This window comes from Oncorhynchus masou, chromosome 24 (assembly GCF_036934945.1).
Source record: "Oncorhynchus masou masou isolate Uvic2021 chromosome 24, UVic_Omas_1.1, whole genome shotgun sequence".
NCBI classification, from domain to species: domain Eukaryota; kingdom Metazoa; phylum Chordata; class Actinopteri; order Salmoniformes; family Salmonidae; genus Oncorhynchus; species Oncorhynchus masou.
In genome coordinates this window covers 110,942,575-110,965,201 of record NC_088235.1, presented here as the reverse complement: position 1 = coordinate 110,965,201, position 22,627 = coordinate 110,942,575, and the positions used below count along the sequence as shown (strand labels likewise).

General features: G+C 42.4%; 2 protein-coding genes across 6 annotated transcripts; one reads left to right on the top strand and one right to left on the bottom strand.

Moving 5' to 3' along the window:
• Positions 1–537: 537 nt before the first annotated feature.
• LOC135513282 (kynurenine--oxoglutarate transaminase 3-like) lies at positions 538–9,981 on the bottom strand. 5 transcript variants are annotated; one of them, XM_064936154.1, is made up of 14 exons: positions 9,874–9,981; positions 7,058–7,140; positions 6,894–6,958; positions 6,561–6,705; positions 5,674–5,823; positions 5,330–5,416; positions 5,078–5,206; positions 4,128–4,248; positions 3,875–3,951; positions 3,103–3,192; positions 2,673–2,859; positions 2,041–2,114; positions 1,358–1,444; positions 538–1,181 (listed from the first exon to the last, which is right to left on the bottom strand). In XM_064936154.1, the coding sequence occupies exons 1-14, from the start codon at positions 9,965–9,967 to the stop codon at positions 1,128–1,130; spliced, it is 1,443 nt and encodes a 480-aa protein (XP_064792226.1). In that variant the 5' UTR covers positions 9,968–9,981; the 3' UTR covers positions 538–1,127. The 5 variants fall into 5 exon arrangements, with proteins under 5 accessions (XP_064792226.1, XP_064792229.1, XP_064792228.1 ...); XM_064936157.1 differs by having other exon boundaries at positions 9,849–9,973; XM_064936156.1 differs by having other exon boundaries at positions 9,893–9,966.
• A 6,714-nt stretch (positions 9,982–16,695) lies between these two features.
• On the top strand, positions 16,696–20,072 carry LOC135511517 (volume-regulated anion channel subunit LRRC8B-like). Its single transcript, XM_064933007.1, has 4 exons — positions 16,696–16,833; positions 16,977–18,923; positions 19,253–19,342; positions 19,782–20,072. The coding sequence occupies exons 1-4, from the start codon at positions 16,696–16,698 to the stop codon at positions 20,070–20,072; spliced, it is 2,466 nt and encodes an 821-aa protein (XP_064789079.1).
• The last annotated feature ends 2,555 nt before the right edge of the window (positions 20,073–22,627 follow it).

The following is a 22,627-nucleotide window of genomic DNA, read 5'->3' as shown; positions in this document are numbered from 1 at the left end:
CAGTCTTTATTAAACCAAGCTAGCTGTGAAGTATGATCAGTCTTTATAAAACCAAGCTAGCTGTGAAGTATGATCAGTCTTTATAAAACCAAGCTCGAGGTGAAGTATGATCAGTCTTTATTAAACCAAGCTAGTTGTGAAGTATGATCAGTCTTTATAAAACACACCTGGCCTCCGTTATAAAAGGTGTAGGAGGATACTGTATGTGCCCATAATTCACCAGCTCAATCCACTGGTCGAACTTCATCAGGCAGACAAGGTTCTACTGAGAGCTAGGATTGCTAGTGCAAAGTACACACAGCGTAGGCATAAATACTCCCTGCTTATTTCCACTTGGTATATAATGCCTCTACAGTAGGCGTGTCCTATCAGATCATGTATCTATAACTCCTCCCACCAGCCTCCTCTTGTGTACTATCTGTGTTTTACCAATACATTAATGTGACAAAAAAGTTATTTTACAAACAGTCTCATCATACACAGAACCACACTCCGTTTTAGTTACCTATGTCGGTTAGAACTGACTTGAATTCCTGATATTTTAAAAAGTTCTATTTTATTCACAGACGAAATACAACACCAAACCAGGAGGGCTGCACAGGATCAAAACTGTTCTATCCCATCATATGAAGGGTACAGGAAAACAATGTTGACAGGATGACGCGTGCCACTCAGCGAGCGCTTATGTCACAAAGAGGAAATTCAAACCTGGAAGTTAATCCATTCCAAGTGTCATATAAAATCCAATCAAATGAGATTAAAACTCAAACAAAAAAAGGCAATTAAAAATACATTAATAAAAGAACAGAAAAACACGAAAATGTCTACAAATATAAACAGGGCAAACAGCTCCATACCTGTCCTACAAACCGTTCCATACCTGTCCTACAAACCGTTCCATACCTGTCCTACAAACCGTTCCATACCTGTCCTACAAACCATTCCATACCTGTCCTACGAACAGCTCCATACCTGTCCTACAAACAGTTCCATACCTGTCCTACAAACAGTTCTATACCTGTCCTACAAACAGCTCCATACCTGTCCTACAAAGTAACGTGTTATAGGGGTGTCACAGTGAAAACAGAGGGTCTTGAGACAAACCCTGACATCCAACAGGACAAATTTTACTTGTTCCAGTTCTTGAGAATAGCCTCGGCTGCATCCAGAGTGCTGTCTTGCTACAGAGACACACAGAGACAGGTGATGAGATACGTTCTTCAATATTCACATGATCATGTTAAAGCAAACCGAAAGAATACATCTTTAAAAATATATATATTTTAACACGGTCCACTCTTTATGAACTGGCCTGTGAGAAAGTCTGTTTTTTCTGAATGAGAGAACCCATGTTTACCTTGATGAAGCATAGACGGATGTATTTCTCAAACTGCTTCTTGGAAGCATCACCACAGAACGCTGTGACCGGAATGGCTGCCAGTTTCTACAACAAAACCACGACAACAACACTCAACAACACACTCTGGAGAGTTCAACTTGCTGATAGTAATTATCCTCATGTGAACTTGTGCTTCATTCAACAAGCCTTTTATACTACCTACAATGTTAATTAACATACAGAGATTACTCTGCATTCATCGTGTGATAGTAATATTAATATTTCATGTTAAAATGTTCCCTAAAACTACTGTTACCACAGAGCTGTCCCAAATTGGCACCCTATTCCCTATTGTAGTGCACTACTTTCGACTGGCCAAAGGAGGTGCAATTTTCGGGCTCCCGAGTGGCGCCGAGGTCTAAGGCACTGCATCTCAGTGCATAGAGGAGTCACTACAGACCCTGGTTCAATTTCAGGCTGTATTACAACCGGCCGTGATTGGGAGTCCCATAGGGCAGCGCACAATTGGCCCAGCGTCGTCCGGGTTTGGCCGGGGTAGGCCGTCATTGTAAATAAGAATTTGTTCTTAACTGACTTGCCTAGTTAAATAAAAGGTTAAATAAAGGTTAAATAAATAAAGGGAATAGTGTGCCATTTGAAACGCAGATAAGATGTGGCATCAAGCTGTTGGTTTTTCTTACCTTCTCCTTAATCATCCACTTGACAAACTTGTAGTCGTAAGGTTCATCATCTCCCATATGAGACAAGTCCTCATCTACAACCATGAAAAATATAGTAGGGTCAAACTATAGCCAGTTAGTAATGAAGAGTCCTTGTAGTTGTTATGCCAAACAGTCTGCAGGTAGAAACTCTTTATGTTTGGTCCATCCTCTTTGTTATCTACTGTTAAGTAAAACAGAGATAGGACCTCTCCACTTCTGATCATCCCAAGCCTGTTTGGTAGCCTGGTCCAGTTTAGCGTTAGCCTGGCCCAGCTTAGCGTTAGCCTGGCCCAGTTTAGAGTTAGCTTGGCTCAGTTTTGCGCTCGTCTGGTCCATCTTAGAGTTAGCCTGGCCCAGTTTAGAGTTAGCCTGGCTCAGTTTTGCGCTATTCTGGCCTAGCTTAGCGTTACCCTGGTCCAGTTTAGAGTTAGCCTGGCCCATCTTAGAGTTAGCCTGGCCCATCTTAGAGTTAGCCTGGCCCAATTTATCTTTATTTCCTAATTTCCTTGGACATTAAAGCAAATGGAAGATCTTATGTAATCTTTACCACACTGTCACATCTACACAACAACCAAGTAAAAACGTACTATTTTCATAAAAGTGTATCTTACTAAGGGGTGTGACGTCCACGCACATGAAGTACCCTCCCTCGGGTATGATAGGAGACATGCCAACGTCCTGGAGGATAGCAGCCATGCGGTCCCTCTTCCCCTCCAGCTCCACGGCCAGAGAGGAGAAGTAACACTCAGGTCGACCCATCAGCTCATAGTCCCTCAGCAGGCCCTGGGCCACAGCCTCCTGCAGAAACAGATCATAGTCTTGATACACATGCATTATTCAAAGCCCTACGGGCCCTGGTCAAAAGTAGTGTATTATATAGGGAATAGAAATGTTCTTCGGGTTTCCATTCTCTCACAACAAGGCAAAATGCGTTGTTTTGACGAGGGGTTTGGGTTTTACAACAATATTTGAATTTCCACTCATTTGATTTCTTAACACTTCAACGGAATACGTGTTGTTACAATGATGAGCAGGCCTTACCTGTAGCGGCGTGGGACAGGTGTACAAGGTGTTCTGCATAACAGTCTGAAGGTGCTTTATCAAGTGTTCTGGCCCTATAGACCAGCCAAGCTGCACAACAAAGACGACTGGTTAGAATATACACAACCATTTCAACTCAACTTCACATGAACACACGGACACACACACACACACACACACACACACACACACACACACACACACACACACACACACACACACACACACACACACACACACACACACACACACACACATAATAAAACAAACGGGAAACACACACATAATACTCTAAAAGTCATGACAGAGGTTTCCCATGGTAACAGAAATCCCTCATCTCTAAAAGTCATGACAGAGGTTTCCCATGGTAACAGAAATCCCTCATCTCTAAAAGTCATGACAGAGGTTTCCCATGGTAACAGAAATCCCTCATCTCTAAAAGTCATGACAGAGGTTTCCCATGGTAACAGAAATCCCTCATCTCTAAAAGTCATGACAGAGGTTTCCCATGGTAACAGAAATCCCTCATCTCTAAAAGTCATGACAGAGGTTTCCCATGGTAACAGAAATCCCTCATCTCTAAAAGTCATGACAGAGGTTTCCCATGGTAACAGAAATCCCTCATCTCTAAAAGTCATGACAGAGGCTTCCCATAGTAACAGAAATCCCTGATCTCTAAAAGTCATGACAGAGGTTTCCCATGGTAACAGAAATCCCTCATCTCTAAAAGTCATGACAGAGGTTTCCCATGGTAACAGAAATCCCATCTTACCTTCCAGCCCGTCACACTAAATGTCTTCCCTGCACTGCTGATGGTGATCGTTCTGTCCCACATGCCAGGAAGAGTGGCTAGCAAAACAAAACACAGGGTTGAGGAAACCGTAACCTAGGTAAACAAACTATTAAACTGAACTAAAACGGAGTAAAACTACAAACTACACTGAACTAAACACAAAACACAGCTGTTTCCTTTATATGATGTGAGGAATTGTGTTCACAGCCTAAAAACGATGTAAGTACAGTACCTATTTTGATGTGTTGGTGTCCCTTGTAGATGAGCCATTCATACACCTCATCACTGATGCACAGAGTATCGTGTTTGATGCAGAGGTCGGAGATAGTCTGAAGCTCACCCTTGGTGAATATCTGGAATATGGGACGTGGATTAAACACAGAAACTCACAAGTCAGTGTGATAGGGACAGGGTAGTGATGTATTTAAGTCTTTATTTATTTAACCAGGGTGAACCATTTAGGCCAGAATAACTTCTTCACAAGGGAGACTTTTTCGCCAACAGGACATAGTTCAGACAATGGAATAAATTGGAAAAATGTTTCTCGGACTGTCACGCCCTGAGAGACGTTTTATTTCTCTATTTGGTTAGGTCAGGGTGTGATTTGGGGTGGGCATTCTATGTTCTCTATTTCTTTGTGTTTGGCCGAGTGTGGTTCCCAATCAGAGGCAGCTGTCTTTCATTGTCTCTGATTGGAGATCATACTTAGGCAGCCCTTTTCCCCTCCTTCAGTGTGGGATCTTGTCTTTGTTTGAGTGCATGTAGTTTGCACAACGAAGCTTTTCATTCGTTGTATTGTTTTTTTCCCCCTTGGTGGAACATTTAAATAAAAGAATGTATTCCTATCACGCTGCACACTGGTCTCATTCTAACGATGAATGCTACGTAGACAGTAATCACTCAATTCTACTATACTTCATGAGAATTGCCGCAGAGGAAAGTGGGATTTGTCAGTTGTTCAACTGAAAACCTTCAACTGAAATGTGTTTTCTGCATTGAACCCAACCCCTCTGAATCAGAGAGGGGGGGCTGCCATCCACGTCTTTGGCGCCCGGGGAACAGTGGGTTAACTGCCTTGCTCAGGGGCAGATTTTTACCCTGTCAGCTCAGGGATTCGATCCAGCAACCTTTCAGTTACTGGCCCAAAGCTCTAACCACTAGGCTACCTGCTGCCACACTTACCTTCCCAATGGGGTTGTTAGGAGTGTTAATAATGATGGCCTTGGTCTTTGAGGTGAATTTACTGGCTAGTTCCTCTGGATCAAGGACCCAGTCAGCACTGGAAACACTACTGGTCTCCTTATTGGATCTCTGAGACGTCCGTGAGGAAGACAAGAGAGAAGTCAAACACTGCATGTCATTCTGCAATATGTATGTTTCCCACAATTACTCAAAACCTCCGACTATAATATGTTTGAATAGTAGTAGACTTACAAGTCGCAATGGTATCAAGACAGGTGTTGCCCCTGCCATTCGAACCATGGGTACATAGCAATCAAAGAAGGGTTCGATAATTATAACCTAGAAGGGAGAGGAGAGGGAGAGGAAGAGGAAGAGTAAGAGGGAGAGGAGAGGGAGAGGAGAGGAGAGATTACAGATACAGGTGTAACTTTTATGAAACATTATCAAAATGTGAAAATGGTTCAGAAAGGGTAACATGTCCGAGCCTGATCCCAAATCTGTTTGTTACGACCATAGGAGTTGGCAATACAACACAAACAGTTCTGGTACCGGGCTAAATATTAGTCAGTAGGTTTAAACAAAGAATAACCCCTCACCTCATCTCCCACTTCCACCAGTGCCTGCATGGTACTGAACAAGGATCCATAGCCACCTACTGTGACCAGTATCTCCTTGAAAGGATCAATCTGGTGTCCATACACTTTCCCATACACCTGAGAAAGAGCCTTCACCAGAGACGGGTGGCCCTGTAAGAGACCAAACAAAGTACTAGTGTCAGAGTTACTCATATGTATATATTGCTCAACGATAAGTTGCGACCCCGGCAGAGTTTGTGTGTACACAAAACAGGGGCTGCCAGTTGCCCGTCCCTGGTTTTGACATTCCACAATTTGAAAGTGATCTTTCAACTGGAATCCTTTCCGATATGTTGCTGATGTCCTTTCCTCACCTAAGGTCAAAGGTTATCCCGGGTGGCTGTTGTCTTAACGACACTGGACTCCTGCTGTCCTGTGTCCTTTTATATAGAGAGGAGCTGAGGAATGCTATAGAGGTGTGAACTGTGTAGGACTAGAAGGTGCATTCCTCTCTCCATCAAGGCCCCAGATGTGATGAAGGGAGAGGGGTGGGTGGGGGGTGGGGGGGGGGCAATACAAGATCACGTACACTTACACATGACTGGAGGCAATCTAATACCAATGTTTTATTTAACTAACAGAGCTTGCTGTGTACTGTACTGTAAAGTGACCACCACCCTGTTATACACTACATGACCACAGTTGACCAGTTTAGCTCAGAATGATCTAGAACTTACAAACAAGTCAATCTAAACAATTGCAGGCTGGCTGGCAGGTTGGCAGGCTGGTATGGTACATCATTAAACAGCCAATATGCCTACCGGTGCCAATGACTATGGGTTGATGCACTAAATGTAGGCCTAAAATATCCCATTTCAATAGATAAGATCCTCTGTTATTAGACTTACAAAGCCTCTTGTGTACTGGTTGAGCTTGTCCACTGCAGCAGCGTTAGCCAGGGCCTCCTTGACGTAGGCTGGGGGAGGAATGTCAGGGTAGCCCTGGCCCAGGTTCACTATGGTGGGGTCTGCTGCCACTGAGGTGAAGGCCACCCTGACACCAACACAGACAGTTAGTTACTGTGCCTTTAATTAATGAAATGAAGGAATGTTTTTAAAGCACGTTACGACCCCCCCCCTCCCCCTCCCCAAGGTGGGAGACTCATTCTCGCCAGATGCTACCCTGGTTTCGTTAGTGGGAACAAACGTACAGGTGTCTTGGTAACCTGGCAACAAACTTACCAAACATTCTTGTCCAGTCCCTCAATCCTTTTGGAGTTTGTATGCCTTGATGATGTCATAACACACTGAGACAAAGAAATAGAGATGCCAGGAATAAGCAAGAACATCTACACACAACATTATATTAGGCTATAGCAGTGATATAAACGTGTCGTAACACTCACCTGTGAGTAGGAGATGTTTCTGATACAGTTGATGTTAATCAAGCGGCATGCAGAGCTGAGGGTTCGACGTGTAATGTTCATATCTACAAAACAGTGCCGATCAAAATCATTTTTAATTTGACAGGTCAACACTGCAATACAAAAAACTGATGATCTCAAAAGTGAACTATATTTCTGCCATAAAACACAAGACAATCACTAGAACTGAATGATTGCACAGCATGGCAGCAGCGGTGCAACTTAGAAGTAGCCCAAAAATCTGCAATGTATGACCAATCCATTTTCACCTGCGACATGGTTTTCAAACTGGTCCAATTCCTGGACATGGTAACTCTGGTTAGCAGAGACCTGTCTCGATTCTGCTCTTTCTTCTACTAACGAATGGGAAATGATTCAATTCACAATTTGATGTCTCGCCATCACTGCTGGTAAAATGCTAGCTCGGTAGAAGATTCTCCGAGCAGATGGATATTATTGTTGATATTAACAGGCTGAGCAATACACTTGATTTAAATGCAGATGAAAAAGCTGAGCTTGCTAAATGCCAATGTGAACTAGACGAGATAGACAACGATAAGGCGCAGGGTGCCTTCATCCATTCAAAGGCCAAATGGATTGGAAAAGGTGAAGAAAAAAACAAACATCGTATTTCTTTAATTTGGAGAAGAGTAGTCAGACTAGGAATAGTATTGCATCCATTTATGTAAATTAAACTATATCTGATGATCTTGAAGTGATTAATAAGAAAATACACTCTTTCTACAGTTCATTATATCAATCTCATATTTCAGAAGGCGAGTTGGATTCCTTTTTTGATTCAGTTAATAACTCTGTTAAGCCTATAGAAGAAAGGTTTAAGAAACTCTGCGATTCTGAAATAGATATTACTGAGCTGGACCAAGCCATTAAACAAATGCCTATAGGTAAATCACCTGGACCAGATGGCCTGACTCCTGAAATCTATCAACATTTTTTGGGTCTGATATTAGAGCTATTGCTTTCGGTCTACAAAGAGGGTATTGCTAATCCTATCTTACCTCCTTCTTTGAGACAGGGACTAATACTTCTTATACCCAAACCAAAGAAGGACTCTCTTTACCTGGACATTGTTGACAATGTTGTTGACAACTGACTATAAGTTACTAGCCCATGTCTATGCCAATAGGCTTAGAAAAGGCCTTGATGATATAATCAGTGAAACTCAATCAGGCTTCATTTTATTTGACCTTTATTTGACCTTTATTTAAATAGGCAAGTCAGTTAAGAACAAATTCTTATTTTCAATGACAGCCTAGGAACAGTGGGTTAACTGCCTGTTCAGGGGCAGAACGACAGACTTGCCAGCTCGGGGGTCCAAAACTCTAACCACTAGGCTACCCTACCCTAAATTCCAGGTTAATATTACTCAGAGAGAATATATGAAGGTTTGCAAAGCGATTCCACTTCCTTTACTTGGATTTACTAAGAACACTTTGTTATTTTATGAAGTTGTTCCCTATTTTCCAAGTTAACAAATTAATGACTTGAATCTTTTTCGATAAAAAATGCAACAATAAGTGGATACGATTGGCAGTTAATGAAGCCATTTTTGGTGATTATAATTCAATATATTGCTATGGAAGTGACCAGTCCATGCTATGGTCAAAAGAGACTACCGTTTACCTTAAATGTCCAGTTATCACAAAAGTTAAAGAAACTAATTTTTAAATATTTTCTTCCTTCTACCCTGCTAATGATTTATTGCACATAAGACTATTTTGACAAAATGCCTTTTTGTTCCTTTGATTCAGAATATATAGAGCATTTATTTTCTTCGTCCTGCCATTCTAGTAAACTATGGATTGAAATTCATGAATGGTCGTGTATAAAATCTCAAGAATTACCTATGTTAACCTTTGATGATGTTAAATGGAATTATGCCTATCCTTGTAATTCTGATCATAACTATTTATTAACATTATTATTCTCTTGGTCAAATATTATAATTACAAATGTAAATGAGGCGGAAAAATTCCTTACTTTGTAGCTTTTTTCCTGATTTATATTTGGCAAGGTTAAAGCACTTCTGACACCATGTTATGATCTTTGTCATATGACTGAACTGTGCAGTGCAGTAGAGCACATGGAAACGGCTCAGCTTCAAAATATTAGTGATCAATTTAGTGATACCCAAACCATGCCGGTACCCTAGTAATTGATCATGTTTAAAAAAAAGGCCTTACCCGGCCCTAAAGCAATGTATAATGTCGGGGCCCGCCGGGCTCTGGTTGCAGAGCTCCAAACCCAATACAACGGGACGTTCCAAGTATTTCGGATAGCACGGATCATAAAATATCCAGCTGAAAATTATAGTTCACTTACTTGCAAATAGAGAGAGGAGACGCGTTAAGCAAAACTAGTTCATGTTTTGCGTCGTAAGATTCTACACGTCAAATTATCCCCACCCCCAACTCTGACCAATCGAATCAGTGAATAGAATGGTTGAACACCATTAATGATTGACACTTTCGTGATTCAGAGAGTTTGATATACATGTTTAAAATTAAAACGTTTATAAAGTTAAAAAACGTAATAGTTTTAAATCGCAAATTATTCAATTACGAAACGTACAACATTAATAAGAATCCCATATGTATTGGGAAGCCAAATGTATTAAAATATCCGCAGCAAATAGCAGTAACGTTACATATTTCATGAATTTTGTCATGAAACTTCACTGCACGTCATTGAAATTATTTCTGAACAAAAGCGAGCAAAGCTAAATAGAATGACACATGTACTTGAAACTCACTTTAGGACATTGCAAGCATACTTACAACTGAAGAATAGACCTACGATATTTAACTGGAGGAAAATGTGGATTCCAAGGGGAAAATAAGTGTGTCGACTTCTCTCCAGCTCCAGCCACATTAAAGGTACATGCAGCAAATTGTGTTTCAGACCAATTCAGACCGACCACTCGGTTACATATAAAGGGATAGGACTAAAGAAATGTAACTTGCACTGTATAGGGGTTCCAAAAGTGGGGTCTTGCTGACGATTTTTTTTTTATTATTTTTTACAATTCAGTTTTTTAATATTGCTAGCAACAACAGACTAAAATAATTTTGGACAATAATTCTGTGGAAAAAGTTTAGAGTGTTCAATACAATACAATGTAATATTGTTCATCCACAATGTATGTTCTTAACTTTTAGATGCACAACATGGGCCTGGGAGGCTCACAGGGATATTGGTATCCACAGTAATCCATCAATGATACATTTCTTCAACTCAATCCCCCCCCCAAATGTTATTATGAACAAACAGTGGTGGCGAAAAGTTTTGAGAATGACACAAATATTAATTTCCACAAAGTTTGCTGCTTCAGTGTCTTTAGATATTTTTGTCAGATGTTACTATGGAATACTGGCGTATAATTACAAGCATTGCATAAGTGTCAAAGGCTTTTATTGACAATTACATGAAGTTGATGCAAAGAGTCAATATTTGCAGTGTTGACCCTTTTTTTTCAAGACCTCTGCAATCTGCCCTGGCATGCTGTCAATTAACTTCTGGGCCACATCCTGACTGATGGCAGCCCATTCTTGCATAATCAATGCTTGGAGTTTGTCAGAATTTGTTGTTGTTTTCTGTTTGTCCTCCCGCCTCTTGAGGATTGACCACAAGTTCTCAATGGGATTATGGTCTGGGGGGTTTCCTGGCCATGGACCCAAAATATCAATGTTTTGTTCCCCGAGCCACTTAGTTATCACTTTTGCCTTATGGCAAGGTGCTCCATCATGCTGGAAAAGGCATTGTTTGTCAACAAACTGTTCCTGGATGGTTGGGAGAAGTTGCTCTCTGAGGATGTGTTGGTACCATTCTTTATTCATGGCTGTGGTTTTTGTCAAAATTGTGAGTGAGCCCACTCCCTTGGCTGAGAAGCAACCCCACACAGGAATGGTCTCAGTATGCTTTACTGTTGGCATGACACAGGACTAATGGTAGCGCTCACCTTGTCTTCTCCGGACAAGCTTTTTTCCGATGCCCCAAACAATCGGAAAGGGTATTCATCAGAGAAAATGACTTTACCCCAGTCCTCAGCAGTCCAATCCCTGTACCTTTTGCAGAATATCAGTCTGTCCCTGATGTTTTTTCAAGAGAGAAGTGGCTTCTTTGCTGCCCTTCTTGACACCAGGCCATTCTCCAAAAGTCTTTGCCTCACTGTGCGTGCAGATGCACTCACACCTGCCTGCTGCCATTCCTGAGCAAGCTCTGTACTGATGGTGCCCCGATCCTGCAGCTGAATCAACTTTAGGAGACGTCCTGGCGCTTGCTGGACTTTCTTGGGCGCCCTGAAGCCTTCTTCACAACAATTGAACCGCTCTCCTTGAAGTTATTGATGATCTGATAAATGTTTGATTTGGGTGCATTCTTACTGGCAGCAATATCCTTGCCTGTGAATCCCTTTTTGTGCAAAGCAATGAAGACAGCATGTGTTTCCTTGCAGGTAACCATGGATGACAGAGGAAGAACAACTATTCCAAGCACCACTCTCCTTTTGAAGCTTCCAGTCTGTTATTCGAACTCAATCAGCATGACAGAGTGATCTCCAGACTTTTCCTCGTCAACACGCACACCTGTGTTAAAGAGAGAATCACTGACATGATGTCAGCTGGTCCTTTTGTGGCAGGGCTGAAATGCAGTGGAAATGTTTTTGGGGGATTCAGTTCATTTGCATGGCAAAGAGGGACTTTGCAATTAATTGAAATTCATCTGATCACTCTTCATAACATTCTGGAGTATATGCAAATTGCCATCATACAAACTGAGGCAGCAGACTGTGAAAATTAATATTTGTGTCATTCTCAAGACTTTTGGCCACAATTGTACATGCACTGTAATTTAAACTTTAAAATTGCAAATGGCACACTCTGCCCCTTTGCAAAATGTGTAGAATTGCAAGAATTTTGCTTTAAAGCTTCAACATCTCTCTGCCCCATGGCAAAATGTGTACATTTGTAAGAAATTTGCTTTAAACCTGTATTTTTTTCTCTCTCTGAAATGCCAAGAGTGGAGCCTATAAAATGTTATTTTCCAGGGCCGAAGTTCTGATTAGTCTGGCCAAGCACTGCAGAAGTCACAGTAAAAATGTTTGTTTTCACACTCTGAAGGAGTTGTGTTCTGATATTATGAGGGGATCCCTGATGAATTTGCGATAATATTCATTTTTTTTTAAAGGTCTATGATGCAAATCATTTTGGGAACGCCTGTTCTAATTCATTAGGCACCTATAAATGATATTCCTCAAAAATCTGTGTTATTTTATTTAAAGGCATGGCTACTGGCATACACTAGAGCTAGTGCTAGTGATGTAACCATAGAATTACACATACAGTTGAAGTCAGAAGTTTACATACACATTAGCCAAATACATTTAAACTTAGTTTTTAAAAATTCCTGACTTTTAATCCTAGTAAAAATTCCCTTAGGTCAGTTAGGATCACCACTTTATTTTAAGAATGTGAAATAATAGTAGAGAGAATGATTTATTTCAGCTTTTATTTCTTTCATCACATTCCCAGTGGGTCAGAAGTTTACATACACTCAATTAGTATTTGGTAGCATTGCCTTTAAATTGTTTAACTTGGGTCAAACATTTTTGGTAGCCTTCCACAAACTTCCCACAATAAGTTGGGTGAATTTTGGCCCATTCCTCCTGACAGAGCTGGTGTAACTGAGTCAGGTTTGTAGGCCTCCTTGCTCGCACACGCTTTTTCAGTTCTGCCCACAAATTTTATTAGGGATTGAAGTCATGGCTTTGAGATGGCCACTCCAATACCTTGACTTTGTTGTCCTTAAGCCATTTTGCCACAACTTTGGAAGTATGCTTGGGGTCATTGTCCATTTTGAAGACCCATTTGTGACCAAGCTTTAACTTCAAGACTGATGTCTTGAGATGTTGCTTCAATATATCCGCATAATTTTCTTGCCTCATGATGCCATCTATTGTGTGAAGTGTACTAGTCCCTCCTGCAGCAAAGTACCCCCACAACATGATGCTGCCACCCCCGTGCTTCACATTTGGGATGGTGTTCTTCGGCTTGCAAGCCTCCCCCTTTTTTCCTCCAAACATAACAATGGTCATTATGGCCAAACAGTTCTATTTTTGTTCCATCAGACCAGGGGACATTTCTCCAAAAAGTACGATCTTTGTCCCCATGTGCAGTTGCAAACAGTAGTCTGGCTTTTTTATGCCGGTTTTGGAGCAGTGTCTTCTTCCTTGCTGAGCGGCCTTTCAGGTTACATCGATGTAGGACTCGTTTTACTGTGGATATAGATACTTTTGTACCTGTTTCCTCCATCTTCACAAGGTCCGTTGCTGTTGTTCTGGGATTGTTTTGCACTTTTCGCACCAAAGCACGTTCATCTCTAGGAGACAGAACGCGTCTCCTTCCTGAGCGGTATGACGGCTGCGTGGTCCTATGGTGTTTATACTTGCTTACTATTGTTTGTAAAGATGAACGTGGTACCTTCATGCATTTGGAAATTGCTCCCAAGGATGAACCAGACTTGTGGAGGTCTACAATTTCTTTTCTGAAGTCTTGCTGATTTCTTTTGATTTTCCCATGATGTCAAGCAAAGAGGCACTGAGTTTGAAGGTAGGCCTTGAAATACATCCACAGGTACACCTTCAATTGACTCAAATGATGTCAATTAGCCTATCAGAAGCTTCGAAAGCCATGACATAATTTTCCAAGCTGTTTAAAGGCACAGTCAACTTAGTGTATGTAAACTTCTGACCCACTGGAATTGTGATACAATGAATTATAAGTGAAATAATCTGACAGTAAACAATTGTTGGAAAAATTACTTGTGTCATGCACAAAGTAGATGTCCTGACCGACTTGCCAAAACTATAGTTTGTTAACAAGAAATTTATGGAGTGGTTGAAAAATGAGTTTTAATGACTCCAACCTAAGTGTATGTATACTTCCGACTTCAACTGTATGATTGAATTGAATAGGATCTATGTGCATGTAATGCTATATAAATCATTTCCACAGTGATAAATACTGCTTAAATAACAGTCAATGGCAACACTCAATAAATGCACATGTAGCAATACATAGGCTAAAAATAGCAATACAGAAGACTGCATTAAGTATATGTGTTAGTTACAAGCTAATAATAAAAAATCAAACTCTCAAACCTAACAAATAGGTCCAAAAGCCAATGTATAATTGATCAGAAAATGTAGTCAGAGGGTGTGACCCAATTTCGGTGCCTCCATGGGCATCCAGAGGCCAAAATAGGTTCCACCCACTGCGCCTCCCAAATGTTATAAGAATGTGGAGGGCACCGTATAGCTCCGCATTGACATGATTGGTTGACATGTCAGTGCAACCTTTAATATTGTAAATGCCTGTGCATGCGTTTCGGTGTTTTTAAACACTTTTTTTGCTGGAGGTCCTGTATAAACACAAACTCACTTCCTTGACAACCACCTTCATAACAACTCTGCTCAACAGGCCCGTGTTGCACCGCCAAGCGAAAGAGGTATCACTGTAAATGCTGCAGGGCCATCGGTTTTGACCATGCCGCCTACATTAATCCTGCAAAGGTCATACATTACACACACTAATATGCCTTTTTTCCCCCCATATTTAAAGGCTCTGCATATGGTCATCCGTAATCTGAAGTGGCTGTACAGCATTTACTGCATGCAGCTTCTGCCGATCTCAAGGTTGGTTCTTGCTCTTAGCAGAGCAGAGCTATTGTGAAGGAAATTGTCAAGAAAGTGAGTTTGTGAATACAGGACGTACCGCCCCCACCTACTTTCAACTATTCATGTCAATGCGGAGTTATATGGAGCCCCATTGTTAAACAATTTGAAGGGCGCATGGCGATGCGCTACGGAGATGATTTGGCCTCTGCATGCCTCCAGAGGCTCCGCGATTGAGTCACATCCTCCATATGAAGCCTCCGACCACATTCGCCGATCAAGCATAAATGGTCTTTTAGCTTACGTGTTCGCTAGAAGCACAACGCTACAAGATATAAACAGCATGTGAGAGTCCATTAACTACACAACTCACGTCTTCTCTTTTAGATGACATAAAACATTTAGGTATGGTGTTGAAATGGATGGGTTTACAGGTCTGAAGGCCTTTTAGGTCGCAGCTGGGTCTTATTGGCTAGACCCTTGTTCAAATCTCATCATGGACAACTTTAGCATTTAGGCAACTTTGCAACTACTTACTACTTTTTTAGCTACTTTGTAACTACTTGGGATGTTAGCTCAACTATGCTGCATGGTCAATCTGACGTCAGTGATACGGCATCTGCAGAAATCAAGGCATTCATACTTATTGGGCTTCGCGGAGCAGCACAGAGCTGTTGAGCAGAGATGTTGTGAAGGACGTTGTCAAGGAAGTGAGTTTGTGTTTATACTGGACCTCCCGTCCCCATCTACCGTCCATCAGTTATGTCAACGGGGGCAAAACGGAGTTCTCTGCAATGTTACACAATTTGGGAGGTGCACGGCGATGCGGTACAGAGCTAAATTTGGCCTCTGCATCCCTCCGGAGGCTCCTCCATATGGAGCCTTCGACCACATTGACAGATCAAGCATAAATTGGCTTTTAATAAGTATTTAACCTAACTCCTAACCCTAAATTTAACCCTACCCCTGACCTAGCAAATGTTAGGGGTGTTGTGTGGGGTATGTTGGGGGTTGTGTGTCTGTATCTCCTCAATTTGCAGCTAGTCAGTAATACTCATCGGCAGTTCATGTTTTTTTTTTTCTCCTACTCTCTTCCAGCTTGTTAGATAGTTAGATATTAAATGAAACAGCAGGGAGCAGGTCTCGAACCGTCGACCTTCGAGCCGGAGGTCGGGCGCGCTATGGACTATGCCACAAAAACATGCTCGAACGGCAGAGTCGATTTCCGCACTTATAAACCCAGGGTCGTTACAATATTATCAAATATGTTCTCGTTATATCTTTGATGTTATTAGCTAACCAACAGTGTTCCAGCAGATTCTCACAAAGTTTCGTATTGTTCTTCAAAGAAAATACCAATAGAAGTATCTACGGTTTTTATCAATGTTTTTTTTTTGTTACTATTTAGCTAGTCACAGGTATTGTTTAGGTAACATCATTAGCTAGCTAGCTACACTTAAGCTAACTAGCTGACGTTAGCTCGCTGTCATGTAACGTTAGATGAGGGCCATATTAATTAAGGCAGCTACTGTAGCTAGCTTCTAAACATATTTTGATAATACAACATTACTGGTAAAATGCTAATAACACAATTATTGATTAGTAAACACACAAAAGTACAGTACATCGGCTCTCACTTTTTCATGAAAATCAAACAAGTATTCTTTAAGTTTACAGGCAGCCTCCCCGGCCCTACACTTGCTTCAGAGTTTAAACTCAAAACTGTTTTTCAAACTCATTGTTGTAACCAATTGACTCATATTAGTTTTATTTGCACAAAACCCAGGTAGAGCATAGGGGAAGTTAGGCCTTGTGGTCTTCATGTTTCCTTAATGTTTTTGGGCTTTTAATCAGCCTAATTTATCACTTGAAAAAAAAAAAGGTTGCTTTTAATACACTGTTATTATCCCTTCCCATGTAGGCAGCTGAGATGCTCTCAGAAGGTGAGCTGAAGGACTTTGCCCAGGGCCAGTCCCTGTACCGTGTTCTCCAGCCCTGGTGGGATGTCTTCAGCCACTACCTATCCATCATGATGTTCTCAATCGGAACCCTCGGAGGAACTCTGCAGGCAAGGAATTTTAACAGAACATTTTTCATTTTGTGTTTTAATGCGATTTTCAGTGTAATTCCATCTGTCTCCCAGTGTATAAGGCTTTAGTTCCAGGTTGTTATGACGTTTCTGATGCTTCCTTATGTTTAAATGCCCTGCAGGTCACCCTCCGCAAGATCGTCTGCGTCCCCTGTCAGATGACATCAGATGACTTCTGTGTGGTTTTTAACCATAGAGGCACCACATTAAGAAATGCCACTACTGAAGCCAGCTTCCCTCTCCTCCCCAAGGGCCTTTACAAGCTAGATCTTCAGCAGTATGCTTACGTTGACGCCGTGTGCTACGAAAAACAACTCCACTGGTTCGCCAAGTTCTTCCCCTACGTTGTGATGCTAGAGACTCTGGCTCTTGTGATTATAAGCAACGTGTGGTTCAAGTACCCTAGCACCAGCTCCAGACTCATGCACTTTGTCTCCATTCTACACAAATGCTGTGACTCTCCCTGGACCACCCGGGCCTTGTCCGAGACAGTGGCAGAGCAGGGTGGGGCCCAGCCCTCAATGAGCATGTGTAGTCCTGCTCTCCAGGCCTCTTCAACATCAGACTGTAGCAGCAGAAGGCCAATGGGGACAGAGTTTCTTAGCGTTTTAGACAAAAAGGAAGGTGAGCAGGCCAAAGCTATCTTTGAGAAGGTGAAGAAATTGAAAGTACACGTGGAGGACAAAGACATCATTTATCACTTGTATATGAGGCAGATCGTCACCAAGATTGTGTTTCTGCTGTTCACCTTGGCCTATATCCCTTACGCAGCCTCACATATCCTGTTTGACGTTGACTGTGTGGTAGATTCCCAAGCTCTGATGCTGTTTCAGCCCTTTCACTGTGTTCACTCACTGGCCACCATTTTCTGGCTCCTCTCCTTGGTTTACACAGTACTGATGGTCATTTACAGCTTGACTTGCTTCTACAGCTTCTGGTGGATGATGAGAAACTCTCTCAGGGAGTACTCCTTTGACTCAGTGAGGGAGGAGAGCAGCTTTAGCGACATCCCCGATGTCAAGAATGACTTCGCCTTCATCCTCCACCTCCTGGACCAGTATAACCCTCTGTTCTCTAAACGCTTTGCAGTCTTCCTCTCAGAGGTCAGTGAGAAGAAACTGAGGCAGCTCAACCTGAACTACATGTGGCCTTTGGAAAAGCTGACCCAGAAGGTGATGCGTAACGCTCAGGACCAGATAGAGCTCCATCTCATGCTCCTCAGCGGCATCCCAGAGGCCGTGTTCGATATCAGGGAGCTAGAGGTGCTCAAGCTGCAGCTGATACCGGATCCTAGGCTCACGCAGAAGCTTACGCAGCTTGGGAACCTGAGAGAGATCTGGCTGGATCATTCTCCTGCCACCGTAGACCTCATGGCTCTGGGGTTTCTCTCTGAGAACCTGAGGATCCTGAGGATGAAGTTCACAGAGGTGGAACAGGCTCCCTGGTGGGTTTTCAGTTTGCGTAACCTGACCGAGCTCTATCTGTATGGAAATATGTTCAATCAGGACAGCACGACGTTCGTCAACAGCCTACCCAAGCTCAAGAATCTGAAGGTGTTATTCATCAAGTGCACCATCACCGCCATGCCGAAAGTGATTACCAACTCAATACCCTCGATACAGAAGCTTTCCGTCGACAACGAAGGCACCCAACTCTCTGTCCTGCAGAGTCTGAAAATGATGTCACAGCTCACCTGCTTGGAGCTACTGAACTGTGATCTCCAGCGGATACCGAGTCATATCTTCAGCCTGAAGAACCTGCAAGAAATAGACCTCAAAGGGAACAACCTCAAAACCATTGAGGAGATCATCAGTTTCCAGCACCTTCCCAAGCTCTCTGTCCTGAAGCTGAAGTACAACAGTATCACTTACATCCCTGTCCACGTCGGCGTGCTGGGCAACCTGGAGCAGCTTCATCTGGGTCATAACCTCATCAGCTGCATGCCAGCGCAGCTGTTCCTGTGCAGCAGACTCTATCTGCTAGACCTCAGTCACAACAAGCTGTCTGCCATTCCTATTGAAATACAGGAACTGAAGAGACTGCAGCTCCTCAATGTGTCTAACAATAATGTATGCATATTATATATGATTAAGATTACGCATTTAATGTGTTCATTCATTCATTAATCAAGTTTTGTGGGGGAATTTTCTTGTTATACAGACGCGTGGACATCATTGTAGTTGTGTAGGCTATTTGATTGTGTTATTAACTTAACCCACAATCCTAAAAGACTTATAAAGCAAGTGTAAAAACAGAGTGTTAAATCATTGTATTGAGAGAAAGGTCATATATAGGTACCTTTTCTTTGAGAGACAGCGAGAGAGAGAGACATCAGAACGACAGGCTGAATTACAACTTTATAATCAGAATCTGTTTGTTTTCATCTCTTATACCTCAGATTGACCATCTCCCAGAAGGTATGTTCCAGTGTAAGACCCTCCAGTCCCTACTGCTAGGTCACAACAACCTGTCAGTGGTCCCCCACCAGGTAAGTGAGCAGAGATGGGGTCAATTCTATTTCAATTCAGGAAGTCAACTGAAATTCAAATTTTCCTCAATGGTTTTCCATAGGACAGATGTAGGCCCAATACATGGTTGGACAGTAGGTGGCAGGGACTGTGAATAATTATGTATGCATTCATTAGTATCATTCCAGGGTTTTCCGTATTGCGTGTATGATAGTGTTTTGTTTTGTTTGTTGTGTATTTGTATGCTGATTTCACTAAAATAATTTCCATGTACATGGACAATAAAGGATATCGTATCGTATTGTATTGTTCCTGAATTAAATAGCCTTAGTGCAAGTCTGTTTGTGCTATCATGTCAACACCTTGTCACTCATTCCAGTGAAAAGGTGTTGACTTGATAACACAAACAATTCTGTGAAAGGCTTCTGAAGTGAAATGGAATTGATCTGAACCGTGCAGGTGGGTGAGCTGACCAACCTGGTGGTGTTGGACCTGAGGGGGAACCAGCTGGAGAGCCTTCCTGCCGAGCTGGAGGAGTGCCACAGCCTGATGCCTAGTGGCCTGCTGGTAGAGGACGGGCTGCTCAACTCTCTGCCCCCCAGTGTCAAGGAGGGCTTCCAGAGGCCTGATAAGGAGTACCAGGGGAAAATGGAGGCTGAAGGAGTAGGGAATGCTCTCACCTCTAACCCCATGATCTGTAATACAGCAGGACATGGAGATACGGCCTGCAGCGTGATATACTCCATGTGATGGGGCTATCCCAAATGAACATCTTACCTCGGTGGCTTTAAACCTGGTGTATTAGTAGACCTGTGTGTAACGGATGTGAAACGGTTAGCATAGTTAGCGGTGTTCTGTTCACGCTGAATAGCGTTTCAATCGGTGACGTCACTCGTTCCGAGACCTTGAAGTAGTGGTTCCCCTTTGCTCTGCAAGGGCCGTGGCTTTTGTGGAGCGATGGGTAACGATGCTTCGAGGGTGACTGTTGTTGATGTGTGCAGAGAGTCCCTGGTTCGCGCCCGGGTCGGGGCGAGGGGACGGTCTATACTTATACTGTTATATATGTGGTTTACCTGGCCTAGCCACAGGGGATACTTATTTAACCTTTATTTTATCTGGGAGTCATACTGAGACTCAGGTCTCTTTTACAGATGAGCCCTGAATTACAAAAATGACAGAAAATACAAACGTTAAAATATAAAATACAATATGCAATCAGAAAGAAAAACGGTCAAAAAACAAACACATTCATCAGTAGGAAGGTCCTCAATCAGTTTTCTGAGTTACCTTAGAAGCACCGAAACATCACATTTCAGAACATTTTGAAGATTGCTCAACTAATAAGGCGCGAGAAAACTAAAAGCTGATTTACCTAACTCAGTAGAAACCAAAGGAATTTCCAGAGTTAATCATCCCTGAGACGGGTGGGAGGTGGTAGCTCATAAGTCTAAAGGTTAGTAATGATGTTAGGTACAGTGATTGTTTTTGTTAAAGGGCTTTATAAACGAAAACCTAGCAATGTATCAATCTACTTGACATCAAAGTCCATGCAGTGATGAGTACGAAAACTGTCTATACGTTTGAAGGCTCATAAGAGCAAAGGACGAATCGACTAGGTTAAGTACTAGTAAACGGGAAAATACTTACTTTTATAACAGTAATGTAATATGACAGTTCCAAATGAACACTCCCATATTCCAATCCACTCTTGCTGCCAAGTACAACATACAGTCACTGTTTACAGTGGACCACTGACAGGTTCTGTTTGTTAAGAAAAAACAAAACTGACATTTTATAACAGTAATGTAATATGACGGTTCCAAATGAACACTCCCATATTCCAATCCACTCTGTTGCTGCCAAGTACAACATACAGTGATTGTTTACAGTGGACCACTGACAGGTTCTGTTTGATTTAAATATATATATATACTTACATTTTATACTGAGCTCCTGTTGGGCATTTCATATAACACAACCATTTGTTTTATAATGATGATTGCAGTGGTTTAGCCTGTGTGGTCAGACTAGTCACATAACTGTGGTCACTTAGTGGTACTCGTGCCACATACAAATAAAAGTGTGATTTTGTGAACTTCACCATGACACTGTTTTTGAAAGACTGGGCAAGTCTATCAGCCCATATCCACAATTTAAAAAAAAGTTAACTAGGTAAGTCAGTTAAGAACAAATTCTTATGTACAATGACTGCCTTTTGGTAGGCGAAAGGACTGCGGGCACGGGGGCTGTGATTAAAAATAAAAATATCTATAAATATAGGACAAATTACAATCACGACAAGAGAGACACCACAACACTACATACATAATGAGAGACATAAGAAGTGAGGATATATATACACACTGCTCAAAAAAATAAAGGGAACACTTAAACAACACAATGTTACTCAAAGTCAATCACACTTCTGTGAAATCAAACTGTCCACTTAGGAAGCAACACTGATTGATAATAAATGTCACATGCTGTTGTGGAAATGGAATAGACAACAGGTGGAAATTATAGGCAATTTGCAAGACACACCCAATAAAGGAGTGGTTCTGCAGGCGGTGACCACAGACCACTTCTCAGTTTCTCTGCTTCTTGGCTGATGTTTTGGTCACTTGTGAATGCTGGCGGTGCTTTCACTCTAGTGGTAGCATGAGACGGAGTCTACAACCCACACAAGTGGCTCAGGTAGTGCAGCTCATCCAGGATGGCACATCAATGCGAGCTGTGGCAAGAAGGTTTGCTGTGTCTGTCAGCGTAGTGACCAGAGCATGGAGGTGCTACCAGGAGACAGGCCAGTACATCAGGAGACATGGAGGAGGGCAACAACCCAGCAGCAGGACCGCTACCTCCGCCTTTATGCAAGGAGGAGCAGGAGGACCACTGCAGAGCCCTGCAAAATTACCTCCAGCAGGCCACAAATGTGTATGTGTCTGCTCAAACCGTCAGAAACAGACTCCATGAGGGTGGTATGAGGACCCGACGTCCACAGGTGGGGGTTGTGCTTACAGCCCAACACCGTGCAGAACGTTTGGCATTTGCCAAAGAACACCAAGATTGGCAAATTTGCCACTGGTGCCCTGTGCTCTTCACAGATGAAAGCAGGTTCACACTGAGCACATGTGACAGACGTGACAGTCTGGAGACGCCGTGGAGAACGTTCCGCTGCCTGCAACATCCTCCAGCATGACCGGATTGGCGGTGGGTCAGTCATGGTGTGGGGTGGCATTTCTTTGGGGGGGCCGCACAGCCCTCCATGTGCTCGCCATCTTTCTAATTCCTAGCCAATGACTGTGAGT

Bases quoted from the DNA above. Each gene is read 5' to 3' on its own strand.
- LOC135513282 (XM_064936153.1), bottom strand. From the start codon at position 9,385: ATGATCCGTGCTATCCGAAATACTTGGAACGTCCCGTTGTATTGGGTT. The intron at 3,193-3,874 runs GTAAGATGGGAT...TTTGTTGTGCAG, and splicing joins TTAGTGTGACGGGCTGGAAG to CTTGGCTGGTCTATAGGGCC. The intron at 2,115-2,672 runs GTAAGATACACT...TCATGGTTGTAG, and splicing joins CGTGGACGTCACACCCCTTA to ATGAGGACTTGTCTCATATG.
- LOC135511517 (XM_064933007.1), top strand. From the start codon at position 16,696: ATGCTCTCAGAAGGTGAGCTGAAGGACTTTGCCCAGGGCCAGTCCCTG. The intron at 16,834-16,976 runs GCAAGGAATTTT...AATGCCCTGCAG, and splicing joins CCCTCGGAGGAACTCTGCAG to GTCACCCTCCGCAAGATCGT. The intron at 18,924-19,252 runs GTATGCATATTA...CTTATACCTCAG, and splicing joins TCAATGTGTCTAACAATAAT to ATTGACCATCTCCCAGAAGG.